The sequence below is a fragment of the Barbus barbus genome, assembly GCF_936440315.1.
Source record: "Barbus barbus genome assembly, chromosome: 34".
Taxonomy (NCBI): Eukaryota; Metazoa; Chordata; class Actinopteri; order Cypriniformes; family Cyprinidae; genus Barbus; species Barbus barbus.
In genome coordinates this window covers 15,444,884-15,459,735 of record NC_136762.1, presented here as the reverse complement: position 1 = coordinate 15,459,735, position 14,852 = coordinate 15,444,884, and the positions used below count along the sequence as shown (strand labels likewise).

Below are 14,852 nucleotides of genomic sequence, written 5' to 3'. Positions count from 1 at the left end.
AAGCTGCCTCAAACTCAGAACTATAAAGAAATTAAGAATGTTTTGTCTGAAAGCCCGGCGGTAATGGTAGGCTACTGTCCAACCGCGTCCAAAAGCCTTACACGGAGAGTGGTTTGCTATGGTGCGAGAAAGTCAGAGATGTGAGATATAAACTCGCAATTGTGAGAAAAAAAGTCAGAATTGCGAGTTTATATCTCAGAATTGCGAGTTATAAAGTCAGAATTGCGAGTTTATATCTCAGAATTGCGAGTTATAAAGTCAGAATTGCGAGTTTATATCTCAGAATTGCGAGTTATAAAGTCAGAATTGCGAGTTTATATCTCAGAATTGCGAGTTATAAAGTCAGAATTGCGAGTTTATATCTCAGAATTGCGAGTTATAAAGTCAGAATTGCGAGTTTATATCTCAGAATTGCGAGTTATAAAGTCAGAATTGCGAGTTTATATCTCAGAATTGCGAGTTTATATCTCAGAATTGCGAGTTATAAAGTCAGAATTGCGAGTTTATATCTCAGAATTGCGAGTTATAAAGTCAGAATTGCGAGTTTATATCTCAGAATTGCGAGTTATAAAGTCAGAATTGCGAGTTATAAAGTCAGAATTGCGAGTTTATATCTCCGAATTGCGAGTTATAAAGTCAGAATTGCGAGTTATAAAGTCAGAATTGCGAGAAAAAAAGTCCGAATTGTGAGATAAAAAGTCGCAATTACCTTGTTTTATTTTTTATTCATTGGCGGAAACGGGCTTCCATAGATTGGGGAACTGTTGCTGTTGTTTATTTGTTTTTGAAGTGAGCGCACAGTGCTTGAGGGGACTGAGTCCCAGCAGAAGGAGGAGCGTTAACAGGTAGCTCGCCCTGAAATATTTAGCTGTGCTTTAGGAACCAGCAGTAAATCTCGTTCCCAGTTGCAATTGTGCTCCCGTCATGGCTGTTTACCTCACGAAAATCGAATGAGGAATATGAGGCAGAACACAAATTACTTCTGCAATAAGATTTTCCCTTGCATCGTGCAAGTTCATCGATAGCAAAGCCTCCTGGGAAAGAAATGGAATTGAAAATTTGACGTGAGAACAAATGGCTGTTATTAAAGGAATTCATAAAGCTGTTTGAAATAATAAGATGCTAATTGCTTAAGTTTATTCAGTGTTTTGTTTGATCTTTGCTTATGAACTCCTCTCTCTATGTTCCTGCAGGCTCCATTGAGGCTTGCTTAAGCCACCTTTTGAAGCGAAGAGCGGCGGGATTCCTCCGCAGTGATAAGATCGCCGCCCTCTTCACCAAGATCGGCAAGGTGAACACCACAGCGAGTGAGATCTGCCGCAAGGTTCAAGAACAGCTACAGCAGCAGGCTGAAATCACCAGGTGAGACTTTTGATTTCGCACAAATAATGTGCATTATTTCCTTGAAATTATTATTATTAATATTATTATTTTTAATTTAGTAAATTTCACTTGTGAAATTACTTTCGATTCAGCTGACATCACCTAGGCCAGGTTTCCTCAATTAGTTTTCGCTAAGGGCCGAATTCTGCCAACAATACCATATATATATATATATATATATATATATATATATATATATATATATATATATATTAGTGCTGTCAAAATTAGCGCGTTAACGCAGGCGATTAATTTTTTCAGTTTAACGCATTAAAATTATTTAACGCCGTTAACGCAGGGGCGGCGCTTAGGGTTGGCCACCCCACTCATAATTGCTGATTCTGTCTCTTTTTTTCTTGACAAGAAGTGCATTTATTCAGTCGCAGAACATCTTTACGAGCACATCAAACAGGAAACGTTTCAGATGCGCGCTCCAGCTTCACTTCAGAGTCAGGCACGAGTCAAACGAGCACAGAAACTTTACTGTGCTCGCCACGCATGCTCTTCAATACACGCACAAAGGTGCTGGCGCGCGCATAGCCTGTATCATTTCATATCAAATTGCGAAAGAAACTACGAGCATGCAATGTTGTGATCAGTTAAGTCATGAAGTTACCAAAAAGGCAATTAAAGCGGCCATAAAACTGTGCTTGCATGTAATATGTTAAATATGATTTACAATATGAACATGTCTCTGAAATGGTTTTCAAAACTGTTCTGGAGCATCCCAGCACTGTCTCCCTCATCTAACACATCCGATTCAACTCGTCAGCTCATTAGTAGAGACTGAAATGGGTCCGATCTGAAATGTGTCAGAAAAGTTGATGAAAGTTGAGAGAAAATACAATGCGTGTCAGATCCGCATCACGTTCAGCAGCGACATGTCTTAAAGAAATAGAAGCCAAAACAACCTAATAACCAGCTGCTGTGATGTCTGTTCATCCAAGAACAAAAGAAAAAAAGAGGAAATCAATAACTTTTATAGTTTTAAGGATTCATCTGTATTTAGTTTAGAATTTGGTGTTTGATAACTTTATTTAATTTCTGTATATTTCTGCTGAGGGGCACAGGTAGCTAAATATGACATTTATTATAATGGATTATGTGAAGATTGTTTTAAGTTCACTTAAATCAGAAGTTATTTTTAAAGTCTAATAAATGTAAAAATGGATAGCTCTTAATTATAATGTAAAGTTGAATGGCTATAGTCAATGATTAAATATTAGGGGGAAACATTTTTATAGGGAAATCAGTATTGATTGGTATCAGTGATACTGGCCTTCAGTCATAAAAAAGATGCCATTAAACAAATGAATTGCGAATGAGGCGGCGCGAATTGAGCGTTTCGGGCGTTTGACACGCGTAATGCGTGATTTGCGCGAATCGCGTAAGTTGAAAAATGTGAACTTTAGTTTACAGATTTATATCAAACACCACTGCCTCTTTTTGTTTTCATTTAAACATATTAATACAGCCGTGGAAATGTAGTTCAGGGAATGTACATTACAATGAAATGAAATATCAAACAGCATTTTATGATAACAACTACATTTCATGATACAATAACAGTAATATTTAAAAAAATGATGCGAATATGGTGCCGGTGGTTGAAATACAGTGCTGCGTGAACTCAACCAATCAGCATGTTCAGCGCCCAAGTCCCGCCAATTGAATTGCCCCCTGTGGGATTAATAAAGTTGTTAACTTTATAGCCATAGTGAAAGCAACAATAGATATTTTACCTCAGATCTTGAAAATAAATTAAAGCAAACGTACATTAAAACTGTGAACTCAATGTGAACCAGCACGTTTATTCCATAACAAAGATGGTATCAGTCACTCACTCACTCAAAAGTGTTCAGTCAATTCCAGCCCGATCTCACGGCAATTCGTACATATTTTACGAGGTGGCTAATTCGTACGAATTCGTACGACCTCACTCGTACAAATTCATACGATTTTTGCTTAATCGTACATATTTTACGAGTTGCCAATTCGTATGAATTTGTACGAATGACCTACACCTAACCCCGCCCCTAAACCTACCCGTTACTGGGGTTTAGACAAATCGTACTAAATCGTACGAGTGAGGTCGTATGAATTTGTACGAATTAGCCACCTCGTAAAATACGTACGAATTGCCGTGAGATAGCGTTGTTCAATTCACATTTGAATCAGCCATTTTCCGTGTTCAATTTTCTTTCCTTCACACTTGCCATGTTTTTGTTGTTACATCGTATCTACACTGGACGCGACAAAGCATTATAAATCATTTGAACTTTGTGTCAGTACATTATAAATAGAACGAGTAAGCAGTTTACTGTTGAGATTTGTTGTCGTGCTGCGCTGGATCCAGTGTAGACAGCATCACTGATTATAATGGTTCTATTGTATTTTGCATCGCGCCATGCTTCTCACGTCCAGTGAAGACACGATAAGTTAATGTCGCTTTCTGATGCTGCCTTTGAATTTTCATGCCACATTATTTGAAATTAGCGTGGGCCAAAAAAATTTCTCTCACGGGCCGGTTGTGGCCCGCGGGTCGCCTATTGAGGAACCCTGACCTAGGCCATGTGGGCTATTGGCTAATCTTAGCCAAAAGCCATATAGCTTTTGTTTTTGTCTGCTTTAGTTGATAATGTAGCCTTTCTGAAATCTTTCTGAAAGTTTAGTGTGCAGATTTGCAATTTATGAAGTTGACGAAAATAATTGCAAATAACAATAGATTTGAAAAAGAAGCCGTCATAATCAACGCTAAACTGACATTTAGGAAGAAAAAACTCATTCTACTTTTTTTCTCATTTAATATTGTTTTATTTTTTATTACAATTTTTAATTTACGAAAAAAAGAATGCAATTTTCTGTTATATTTAAAAGTAGTATTTTTGCACCAATAAAGGCTTGTTCACACCAAGAACTATAACTATAAAGATCTATAATGATAGCTATATTACCGTTCACACTAGTGAACAATATTGTTGTGTTTATTATAATCACACACTGCTGTTTGATTATCGTTTTAAATGCTCAAGGTCCTTACAGTTGGGTGGATTCTGATTGGCTGTTTCACTCTGAAATATGTCAATATAAAAAATAAAACACATTGCAAATGGCATTTTATGTTGAATTTAAAAGTAGTATTTTTGAACTACTAAAGGTCTGTTCGTACCAAGAACTACTGTAAAACTAAAGATAACTAAAATGATAAGTAGTATTCACACCAGTTGACGATAACGTAATGTTTATTATAATTGCGCTCTGCAGTTTTGTCATACTGCCCCTTTAAATCCTTGAGCTCTTTAAAGTCATGTGGAATCTGATTGGCTCTTAATGTTTTTATGGTTCACCAGCTATAGAAAAAAATCATCCCAATGAAACTATTACAATTATAGCTGTGGTTTCGATGTTCTAATAGAATTAGAATGGTTTTCGAAACATTCTAGTTATAATTTTAGTGATCGTTCTAGTTGTGAACGACTCTTTAATAGCACAAACAGAATTGGAAAACTCCAACCCCAAATTCATGACAAAGGTTTAGTTAAAAGTCAATATATCAGACCCCTCCACCAAACAATGTTTCGTTTCTGCATTTCAAACTACAAACTGGTAAAAAATGGCATACTTTACTTTTAACAATCACTTGTTCTACTTATTAATATGAACTGTAAGTAGAGATGCTAAAAGTCAAAGAAAGCCATAAACTGGAACTGATCGTATTAGCGATATAAGCAATGCTTTATGTCTGAAAAGCTGTTCAGGCAATGATGAAAGCAGGAAGCAGATCACATCTGGTGTGTGGAGAGGGATGATTTGCTGCTTTGTTGGGCTTTAAACAGAAGACTGGCACTGCAGCACTCTAAATGAGGAATGGTTTGGGCAGATGCTCCGGGGCTTCGGTCAGCTTCTTATTTTCCCATTAACTCTCCATTAGCAGAGCCACATGGCCAATGTGTCACTCAAGAGCGGACCGCTCGGGCCTAATAGCCACAATCTCCAGGTGACTCAACATCTCTGTTGTGGTCAGAGATTAGTTGAAGCCACTTTGGTGTGTCTGTACAGTAGCTCATACACACACACACACACATTTAAAGCATTAATGTGGAGTGCTGCAGGTCACATGTTTTGCGGTGTTCCCTGCCTGTCCATTTTAAGCACCCCTCCCCCACCGCACTCACTCGGTTACACGCGTTGCCACAGCAACACCATGGTGTCACCATTCTAGAGCAACAAGATGCTCGCTGGTTATTGAATACCTCTACCGCAGCAATTCAGTCTAATAAAGCAACTGCATGTCATTAATTTTTTATGCAAAGGTTATATTGCACCCAGAACACATTTGTACTTCATTGTTTAAATGATTTAATTTATTGCACTCGTATTTAGCTTCACAATTATAATTAGGTTTTATATAATACAATGTTTTAATAATTAAGAGTCTCTTGTACTCACCAAGGCTACATTTTTATTACAAATACAGTGAAAACAGTTAAAATGGGAAATATTATTACAATTTAAGATAACTTGTTTATATTTTTATATATTTTAAAATGTAATTAAGTCCTGTGATGACAAAGCTGAATTTTCAGTGTCACATGATCCTTCATAAATCTCTTCATAATATGCTAAATGCAGCTTAGTTATTATCAATTTTAAAAACATTTTATACATAATTTAAACATAATTATTTGTCAGCTTTAATTAGATAATTAATGCTGTATTAATCTATATATAATCTACAGTATTAAATTACTAATACTGTATATTGAAGTTTATATATATATATATATATGTGTATATAGATATGTTTGTGTGTGAGTGTGTGTGTGTGTGTGTGTGTGTATGAAAGATGGCAATTCATTTGTGTTGGTATAAAAAGAGAGGCAGTGGAAAGTAGCAACTATATGTTGCCATGAACAACGGTTAAATATACAGTTTAGTGTCATTATGCAAAAATATGTGCTATTTGTGGATTCATAATGGACTCGACGAATCCTTTCTCACTGGATCTTTATTAATGGGCCTCTAATGCTGCACTGGATGCTCTACTTTATTGCTTTTGGAGCAGAAACGCAATTTCATCTCCATAGCATCTGCATACTCATCTCAAGTGCAGGGATTTATTTGCTTGTTTATACTGAATGTCCACCGCTGCGGCCAGCGCTCACACACAAAGTGTAAGTGGTAGGCCGTTATGCGATCAATGCTTATGTAAATCAGAGAAGATGAGGGCACTGTGGCACAGACAGCAGACTCATCCATCTCTGGTGTGCCTGCAGCAGTGGTGTAGTGTGATGTTCGGGCTGGAGGGAGATTGATGGCTGTGGGGTGTTATTGGCTTACGCCCATGATGGACTCTCTCATCGGTGCGCTCAACATTACAGCAGTCCTCCCAGCTCTCCACACTCTGAACAGATCTCAGACAGGCTTAGTCACAGAGACTGGCTTAAAGGAATATTCCAGGTTTATTTTGAGCCTGAAGATGTGGCAGTCGTGGCCTAATGGATAGAGAGTTGGACTTGTAACCTGAAGGTCGTGGGTTCGAGTCTCAGGTCCGGCAGGGATTGTAGGTGGGGGGAGTGAATAACCAACACTCTCTCCACCCTCAATACCACGACTGAGGTGAGACCCTTGAGCAAGGCACTGAACCCCCAACTGCTCCCCGGGCGCCGCAGCATTTGCTGCCCACTGCTCCGGGTGTATGTTCTCTACTGTGTGTACACTTGGATGGGTTAAATGCAGAGCACAAATTCCAATATGGGTCACCATACTTGGCCACACACCACTTCCCTTTCCTTTTTTCCTTTTCCTTTCTCACCCCAAAATAATTTATTTACTCACCCTAGTTTTCTGTCTTTTTTTAAACATACAATAACTAAAGAACTGTTTTTCTCCATATAGTAAAAGTCAATGGGGTCCAAAACAACAATAAAGGGAAAAAAACTAAATAGAAAACAAGATATTTTGTTTTGTGTTCCACAGAATAAAGAAAATCATACAGGTTTGAAATGACATGAAGGTGAGTAAATGATAACAAAACTTTGATTTTTGGGTGGCGAAAAAGTCTTTTTTTTTTTTTTTTTCATTGGTGCCACAATTTTTTTTTTACCCCCAAACAGCACTATTCATTCTTGGATTCCTGCACTTGTGACAGTGCCCTAAAGCAATATTTTTTTTTCTTGGATCTTATTTCTCCGAGCACAGCGACGACTCTCTGTCATCTGTCTGGCTCTCTGTAAAAACTAACAGTGCTTTCTGTAATGCCATCTCAGCCAAAACATACAGTACAGTACTGTTTTAAAATGTTGGGTTAGTTAGATTTTTTTTCACGTTTTTGGAAAAAAAAAAAAGTCTCATACGTTTATTTGATCGGAAATACAGTAAAAACTGTAATATTTTGTAATATCATTACAATTTAAAAGAACTGTTTTCTATTTTAATGTAATATAATATAAAGTAATTTTTTCCTGTGATGGCAAAGCTGAATTTTCTCCAGTCTTCAGTGTCACGTGATCCTTCAGAAATCATTCTAATATGCTGATTTGCTGCTCAAGAAAGATTTCATATAATTATCAATGTTAAAAACAGTTGTGGAAATCATAATACATGTCTCTCAGGATTCTTTGATGAATGGAGTGTTCAAAATAACATCACTGAAATAGAAAATATATAGAAATTTATATAGGATAAATGAAATTTACTGTCACATTTGGTCAATTTAATGCATCCTTGCTGAATAAAAGTATTAATCTCACTTGCTGACTCCAGACTTTTGATCATTTGTTTAAATGACCCTTCACAGAGAGTTTGATTGACAGGCGATCTGACCAATCGTAACACCGGAACTGACATTTTTGTCCGACAAACAAACCAGACCGGGGAGTAGATTAACATTGGTGGACTCGAACTTGAAAAAATTGTGTATTGACGTCTTGAAACAATATACCTTCTGATATTCACTCATGTTTATTTCATGCTATAACTAGTAAAGAGGAAGAGATTATCGTGCAACTTAAACCAAGGCTCAGTTACGGGGATTTTGTCCAAACTGCTGTTCAGGAGTAACTGTTCTTGTGTTACTTAGTCTTTTATCTGTGGGATTTATCTCTTTTAATGCTCTGAGGTGAGTCTTTTGGGATGACACGTGCTCTGTCCCTGTCATTGTGTGAAGATGTGTGTGTTGTCCCGGTTGGCTGAATGGCCTGGCGGGTTCGAGTGGGTTTTGTGACTTCATCTGGCCCTCCTGCACTGTAGTAGATGAGCAGCCAGGTCATCCTGTTGAGATGCTGTATGGAGAAGTGTGTGGACTCACAAACAATTAGAAGCACCCACTGACAGGCACAGTCATAATCCCTTTTGTGTCTCTTGCTTCTTTCATAAGACCAGACCATGTAAGTATGGTATTTTAGCAGATTATATGAGGACAAACAGAAGCACAAAAATTATTGAAGGAAGGCCTAGTCTTAGCAAAAAACGTACGTGGTAACTTTTTTAGGGACTTTTTTTCTTAAAAAGTCTTCTAGATTATTACTATTGTGTCATTTGGTCGCATAAGTTTGTAATGACTCTATTTGATTATGTTTTGTGTGCGTTTTTGTCATATACACTTGCGTTCTTGTGCATGATTGATGGTCTTTCTCAGGAGAACCCAGAGCACAGGACAGGAGCCCCTCCGGAGACAGGGGTCCTCTGCCAGCCGAGCGCCTCAGCCACTCTCTGCGCAGGCCATCAAGCACATATGGGTCCGCACGGCCCTCTTTGAGAAAGTCCTGGAAAAAATAGTGCAGTATATTGTGGATAATGCAAGGTAATTAGCATCAGTACTGTAACTAAGTTCATGGAACTTTGTATGATTTAGTTTTTAGGATTAAATCTTTTTTTTATCTTTAGCAAGTCCACAAATGATTATATGTACTGTACATTGTAATGTTGTGATGCCTATATTCACTTTTAGCTTATTTAAAATTATCAATTTATGAGTGATTTAATTTAATTTAATTTTTTTTTTTTTTTTTAAATAATCAGCTTATTGATATCAGATGGAATTTTAATATCTGTGTATGCCTTTTTTCTTAAATAATAGTGACTGCATAACATGCATTGCTCATCTCTCTTATGCAAAGTGCTATTTGCCAAGGCTTGAAATTTATCATTTGTCCACAAGGATTGTTTGGGCTGTCATATGGAGCTTGTGAAATAATGAGTTATTTGTTCAGCCTTTGAAAGAGGTCTCTGGTTATTGACATACACATTGTGTGTGTTTGCTGTTTGTGTGTGTCTGTAGTAAGTATTATGAAAAGGAGGCCCTCTTGCACGACTCTGTGTTTGGCCCGATACTGGCAGCACTGCTGGGTGAGTCTATCTAATGTATAAAACACACTCTGTCTGCTCATAATGCAGCTAATAGAGATTTATAGGTGTTGTTCAATAAAAAATTGTGTTCAAATGGTGTTAGCATTCATTATTTTATTATAATTCACTCTTGCATATTTTTTTATCACAATGTGTTATCACATTACAATTTGATTTATGTAAAAATCAATATTTTTCATCTATAGTCGGGCCTTGCGCTCTAGAGTACACTAAGCTCAAGACGTCGGATCATTTCTGGATGGACCCGTCAGCCAATGAGCTGGTCCAGAGGCATCGCATTCACGGGGCCCACAGGGGCCAAGAAGTGTCGCCGGGCCGCAGGCCTGCACTTGGGGTGAGGATATCATACTTATAGGGGTGATTGTGCAGTCATTTTGTTCTAGTAAATAATCCATTTAAAATCTCATATTGATGGTTTTTCCTCAGATCCGAAAGCGTCAGTCCTCTGGAAGCATGTCTGAGGACAAATTTGCAGCCTCGGCGAGAGAGTACGTCGAATCCCTGCACCAAAACTCACGCATTCACTTGCTCTACGGAAAAAACAATGTACTCGTTCAACCGGTAAGGCAATACACACACACACAGATGCAAATGCACTTACAGGAAAACTAGTTTGATTTGCATCTACATTTCTTTTGATGATTCTAAAACAAGGGATTGATTGTAGATCAATGAATCTCATCTAATCAATATAATGGATCTCAGGGGCTACTTGTTATGGGAATTGATCCAGAGTGATGTAGATAGGTAGAACTGTTCGAATTGTTGTCTTCCCTTGTGTAATGAACGGTCAGATGGGTTTCCCTGGCATTTTTAGCTCTCCGGCCCATGCTGACTTCCCGGCTGCTAGTTGGCTACTCTTGTGAACTGGAAAAGGCAGACTGGACTAGCCATTACACCACATTAGATTTGTCATCAAATGAGTCTGGCACGGACTGAATGTGTGCATGATGAAAGTGTTTGTGAGATTTGCAACGGTGACTGATGTAACTGGGCACAGAAAGTGCTGGGTCTGGCAAGGACTTCAATAGAAATCAATAGTGTAAACGACCCTTGCCAAAAGGTTTGCAATGATTCAGGTTTAATTGGATCTCTGTGTGAAACCTGATGCGTTTCGCAGCTCTCATCATCACAGTAAATCGTCAGAGACGTTTTATTTCACTCTGTTGCTTATAACACTAATTTTTCTTCTGTTTCTCCTTTTTTCAGCTTTTTTCCTTGTGTTAACTTATAAGCAAAGAAAAGTGTGTAAGGTTGCTGATTATGCTTGTTATTTTTAGAGGAGTTAGGGAAGCCACTGTGTTTTATTGAATAGAATGTGTTCTTTGCAGAAGAAGGACATGGAGGTGCTGCGTGGATACCTGTCCCTACATCAGACAGCCGAAACACTCACGCTGAAGTGGACGCCCAATCAGCTAATCAATGGCACTCTGGGAGACTGTGACTTGGAGAAGAGGTAATATACATACACAGGGGAAAATCTGGTAAATTATTTAATCAGGTAAAATGGGCCGGAAGAGCTTGGAATGATTTGAGATGGTCAGTAACTGCAGTTCATTTTACTACAACTGTACTTAACATGTAGGAACTGAATTGATTGGTCCCTGATTACTAGGTTGGACAGAGCAATTACTTTTAAAGAGGATGTACAGGAAAAGCATAAGATGAGTTTCCTGTTGTGCTGATTGCTGGTTTGCAATGATAAGGTTGATATGTTTGTAAAAAAGAAATAAACATCTAAATGTGAGGTTATTTAGCAAAACCACATTGATTATTTTATTGAAAAGACTGTTAGGTTTCTGATCTGTTTTAACAGAACAATTTTCTCTCTCTCCCACTTCCTCTCTCTTTCTCAATTCTTTTTTTATCACCCTTTAGTATTTACTGGGACTATGCTTTGACTGTGCCTTTAAGACAGATCGTCTGCATTCATTGTCACCAGCGCCGTGAGTCTTATTATATTATATCATTCATTTTTATTTATCTTTAATGTTTAAACTTTGCCAGAGAGTTAGCTTCAATGCAGCTCATATCAATTGTTGATTTAATTCACATTATATCACCGATTATTAATTATATGCTATTTAATTTTTTTTATTCATATGAATTTCTCTCAGCGGACTGTGGGGGTACTCTGGTGTTAGTAAGTCAGGATGGGATCCAGCGGCCTCCTCTGCACTTCCCTCCTGGGGGCCACCTGCTGGCTTTCCTGTCCTGTTTGGAGACTGGTTTACTGCCCCGGGGTCAGCTTGAGCCCCCTCTCTGGTCCCAGAAGGGCAAGGTGAGTGTTTTGCTGCAGAAGTTATTACATATGTCATGCAATAGAATGTTGAAATTTTTCAGTAACATTTCAAACATCCAAATCATTAAAGAAAGGAATGAAAATGAAAATTAAGATGCTGAAATTTTACTCACCCTCAAGGCCATCCAAGATGTAGATTAGTTTTTCTTCAATGGAACAGATTTGGAGAAATTTAGCATTACATCACTTGCTCACCAGTGGATCCTCTGCAGTGAATGGGTGCCGTCAGAATGAGATTCCAGAAAATCATCATACTGACGGCACCCATTCACTGCAGAGCATCCTTGGGTGAGCAAGTGATGTAATGCAAAATTTTTCCAAATCTGTTGTGATGAAGAAACATCAGATTTTAGTTTTTTGCTTGATGACACGCTGCAAATTAATTACAAAATGTTCCTTATTTGAAGTGAGAAGCTGAGTTTAGTTTGATTATGACTAACAGGGTAAAGTCTTCCCTAAGCTTCGTAAGAGGAACAGCACGGCCCGTTTAGTAGATCAGGATGGAGATGGAGAGGAGCAGATCGCTGCAGACTATGTGTTTCGCATCGTCTATCCAGGGCACCGTCACGACTCAAGTGAGTCTCAGCAGAAATGTGCCTGTCTTCTTCACGTCTCTGTCTCTCTTCACACATACAGTATCTGTCCATCTATCCGTTCATCCATCTACAGTAACCCCAAAAGCATTAAAAACTTAAAAGTCACACATTAAAATGCATGAATCTTGCATTATAATTAAATTCAAGCATCCAAAAGTACTTTTTTGGGGCCAATCTACATCTTAAAACCCTATTGGTACTCACATATCCATTACTCGCAGCCACTGTTCAGCCAGACCTGATTTCCCGGATGTGTGAATGCTGAACAGGGCCGCATTAGACACCATCCCCGCATATTATTGTTGTCTGTGTTTTGTTCTCACTTTTCTGTGGAACATAACAGCCGTTGTGGAGGCTGCTGGGAGGGATGTGAGTTTTACACGCAGCCTTTAGATTTTCAACTGTTCTGACTGGGATGACAGTGCTCCTTTTTATATCTGTGTATGTATGCACTGCAAAAAAAATCATCGTCAGACACTGTTTTTGTCTTGTTTTAAAATATCAAAACATCCTTAAAACAAGATCCATTTACTTGAGAAGCAAAATTGCTTAAGATATCAAGCCTTGTTTTCAAAGAACATATCTTGAATTACATTTGAATTCAAATACTTTTTTGTATTAATTTATCATTAATTTTAAGAAATTAATTTTAAATTTAGGATGACCTGTTTTGATCATAAATCTTAAAAAAAAAACTATTAAACTTTTAAATTTACATTTAATAAATTGAAATTTCATAAGGCTTAAAATTAGGTTTAAAATGAGACGAAACAATTAAAATAACTATTAATTCAAGATGTATTCTCTGAAAATTAAGTATTAATATGTTTTGCAATTGTGCTCTTTTTAAGCATGTTTATATAATTTACTGCAAAACAAGAAGAAAAAAAAACTGATTTAAAAATGATTTTTTTTGCAGTGTGTGTAAGTGGAACGTGACTTTGCTTCAGAGGCGGGTGCTAAACTGTGTTCTTTTATTGCCCAAGCAGTCACAATAAACTACCACCACATCACGGGCAGCCGTGTGCCCTCTCTGGACGACGATGAGGAGGAGGAAGATAGACTTCACGCTATGATCTCTATGATCTGCTCACGGAACCTCACAGATCCTAATGTCATGAAAGGTTTTTATCACCAGTGGCCCACTTCATTCTCCCTCCTACGTTTCATCCTACCTCTCCTGCCACTTTATTTTCATCCCAACTGTTACCTGGTCCCCACAAGCAGCGACCCAGCAGTGCGGCCGGTTGTCGGTCAGTGAGGGCAGATTGAGACACAGTAGGTGCCTCGGGCGTCATGGTTCCCTTGTCACTCTTAAAGTTGTTGGCCTGATCTGCATGCTTGTAACCATGGTAATATTTGCTGCTAGGTCAAGTGGCACAAGACTCTGAGTGTGTGGGGCACACATGCATTCCGTGTTGAATCATAAAGTTGTCTTAAATGTCACACACTCTCATGTGGGGTATTATAAGCATTTAAATGTTGCATATACACTAAAGTAGTAGTATATTCATTGATACAAATCTTTTTTGTTAAATTGTGTATAGTTCCAATCTAAAATAACTAGGTAGGAAAAAACTAATTATGGATTTAATTTCCATAATTTGAATGTTGAAATATTTATTAATTAATTTTATTTTAATCTTAAATGTAATTGAATCTTAAATGTCATAATTGTTATTGGTACAACATGCATATACTATATGTATAGCAAATCTATTTTGCTAAAATAAATAAAATAAAACGTTCTTCTAACCCAAAATAATTATGTAAGAAAATTCAAATTATTGGTTTTATTTGAATATTTTAAACTGTGAAAGATTTGATTGTTCTTTTTTTTTATTTCATTATTTTATTTTATTTATCATATTAAATGTAATAAATTGTTATAAGTACAATATGTATATATGTTTAACAAATCTATTTTGCTAAAATGTGTATAGTTCTAAGCCAAAATAACTATATATATATATGTAACAAATCGTACTCGGTTACTATCGTAACCTCGGTTCCCTGAGATATGAGAACGAGTACTGCTTCGCCGCCGCATCTCAGATTTCTTCGAATGAAGTGACTGAGGCGTGCAGCTCATAGCACGGCCAGGAACGCAGCACTCGTTCCCATATCTCAGGGAACCGAGGTTACGATAGTAACCGAGTACGTTCCCTGTCGATATTTCACTCATACTGCGTCGTAAGACG

At 37.6% G+C, this 14,852-nt stretch overlaps 1 protein-coding gene across 1 annotated transcript in view; it reads left to right on the top strand.

The window, feature by feature from the left end:
• The window catches only part of LOC306854311 (small G protein signaling modulator 2-like), a 60,580-nt gene that overhangs the window by 28,287 nt on the left and 17,441 nt on the right, over positions 1-14,852 (top strand). The window contains exons 3-12 of the mRNA XM_079392207.1: positions 1,194-1,362; positions 9,023-9,187; positions 9,665-9,732; positions 9,939-10,087; positions 10,180-10,314; positions 11,085-11,209; positions 11,632-11,699; positions 11,871-12,034; positions 12,498-12,630; positions 13,638-13,775. Coding sequence (XP_079248333.1) covers positions 1,194-1,362; positions 9,023-9,187; positions 9,665-9,732; positions 9,939-10,087; positions 10,180-10,314; positions 11,085-11,209; positions 11,632-11,699; positions 11,871-12,034; positions 12,498-12,630; positions 13,638-13,775 — 1,314 coding nt within the window. The remainder of the gene's footprint in view (positions 1-1,193; positions 1,363-9,022; positions 9,188-9,664; positions 9,733-9,938; positions 10,088-10,179; positions 10,315-11,084; positions 11,210-11,631; positions 11,700-11,870; positions 12,035-12,497; positions 12,631-13,637; positions 13,776-14,852) is intronic.